Source organism: Monopterus albus, unplaced genomic scaffold (genome assembly GCF_001952655.1).
Source record: "Monopterus albus unplaced genomic scaffold, M_albus_1.0 scaffold3266.1, whole genome shotgun sequence".
Lineage (NCBI taxonomy): Eukaryota > Metazoa > Chordata > Actinopteri > Synbranchiformes > Synbranchidae > Monopterus > Monopterus albus.
In genome coordinates, this window is record NW_018131136.1 from 1 (window position 1) to 1,184 (window position 1,184).

The window sequence follows — 1,184 nt, forward strand, 5'->3', positions numbered from 1 at the left end:
CTAAGAAATGTAATGTCACATCTGCTCCAGGGAACAGCTTGCGGCCAGTGTTTTGCACGAGGGCAGTGCCGGGTGTAGAGTGGTACAGAAGTTCCTAAAAATCCTGCAGTTGGTGGTTCAAGAGCCTGGTCAAGCTTTCAAGCCCTTCCTGCCCAGCATCCTCTCTCTGTGCATGGAACAGGTTTACCTAGTGGTGACAGAGGTCAGTTGGTGCTCACAGGTCTAAAGTTTGGTTCTCAAGTTTGATTTTGAGTTGATCAGTGGAAACAAACACTAGTCATAAACTGTCAGGGGCTTCATAATAATTTCTAACATTTCCTGGATAACAAATTGTCATTTAATCTCATGTTTTTTTAACAGCGGTCTTCCCCAGACATCAAGGCAGAGATGTTTGAGTTGCTTTACCAAATACTTCACCAAAACTGGAGGTACTTCTTTAAAATTTCAGTCTTAACAACTGTCCAAAGAGGAGCCGCAGAAGATACCATTGAGAATGAGGCCCAGTTCACAGCTGCCATGCAGGTGTGTGTATGCACGTACCTACAGTTGTCATGTACTGTTTAGATAAAACTAGAAGGTTTAGGCTTCTTTCTTTGTGTTTTTGGATTTTATTTTGTTCTTCAGGTGAGCAGCAGATTATAGTTGATGTAACTGAAAATCCATTTGAAAGTTTTTCTCAAGATTAACAGTCATATCAAATATAAATATAGCCAATTGTGCCACAGCTAATCTGAACATAACCTAATTGTTAAATTTAGCTTCTTTTTATTTCCTAACCTTTGTTTAAATGTCTTGACCAGGCTTTTGGACAGTCGTTCCTGCAGCCTGACATCCACATCTTCAAGCAGAATCTCTCCTATTTGGAGTCACTCAACAGCAAGCACAAGTTGTATCACAGAGTAAGTTGAGCTTTTATGTTAGTATCTTTGTTTTTATATGTGTAGCTTATTATAGTTCAGCATTGAAAATGAGAATGTTCCAACAAGAACAGCACCTGTCACCTCCTACGGGCAACATCGTCATAACTGCTGCAGTTTAACACCTGGGCCACCCGCATGCAGTGATCGTAGCTCCAGATGCCTTTTTGTTTGGTTTTTATAGGCACCGTTTGTGTGAATTTTTACATTTATCACTGTTAGCTATAAAGTGAATTTGTTACCTGTTTAAAAAAAAAAAAAAAAAAA

The 1,184-nt window shown here is 39.4% G+C and overlaps 1 protein-coding gene across 1 annotated transcript; it reads left to right on the top strand.

The window, feature by feature from the left end:
- The first annotated feature begins 32 nt into the window (after nucleotides 1–32).
- Nucleotides 33–923, top strand: LOC109954101 (exportin-6-like). Its single transcript, XM_020589514.1, has 3 exons — nucleotides 33–202; nucleotides 361–522; nucleotides 801–923. The coding sequence occupies exons 1-3, from the start codon at nucleotides 173–175 to the stop codon at nucleotides 906–908; spliced, it is 300 nt and encodes a 99-aa protein (XP_020445170.1). The 5' UTR covers nucleotides 33–172; the 3' UTR covers nucleotides 909–923.
- Nucleotides 924–1,184: the final 261 nt, after the last annotated feature.

Coding starts and splice junctions, on each gene's coding strand:
- LOC109954101 (XM_020589514.1), top strand. CDS start 173: ATGGAACAGGTTTACCTAGTGGTGACAGAG. Junction 203..360: donor TTTACCTAGTGGTGACAGAG/GTCAGTTGGTGC, acceptor TTTTTTTAACAG/CGGTCTTCCCCAGACATCAA. Junction 523..800: donor AGTTCACAGCTGCCATGCAG/GTGTGTGTATGC, acceptor TGTCTTGACCAG/GCTTTTGGACAGTCGTTCCT.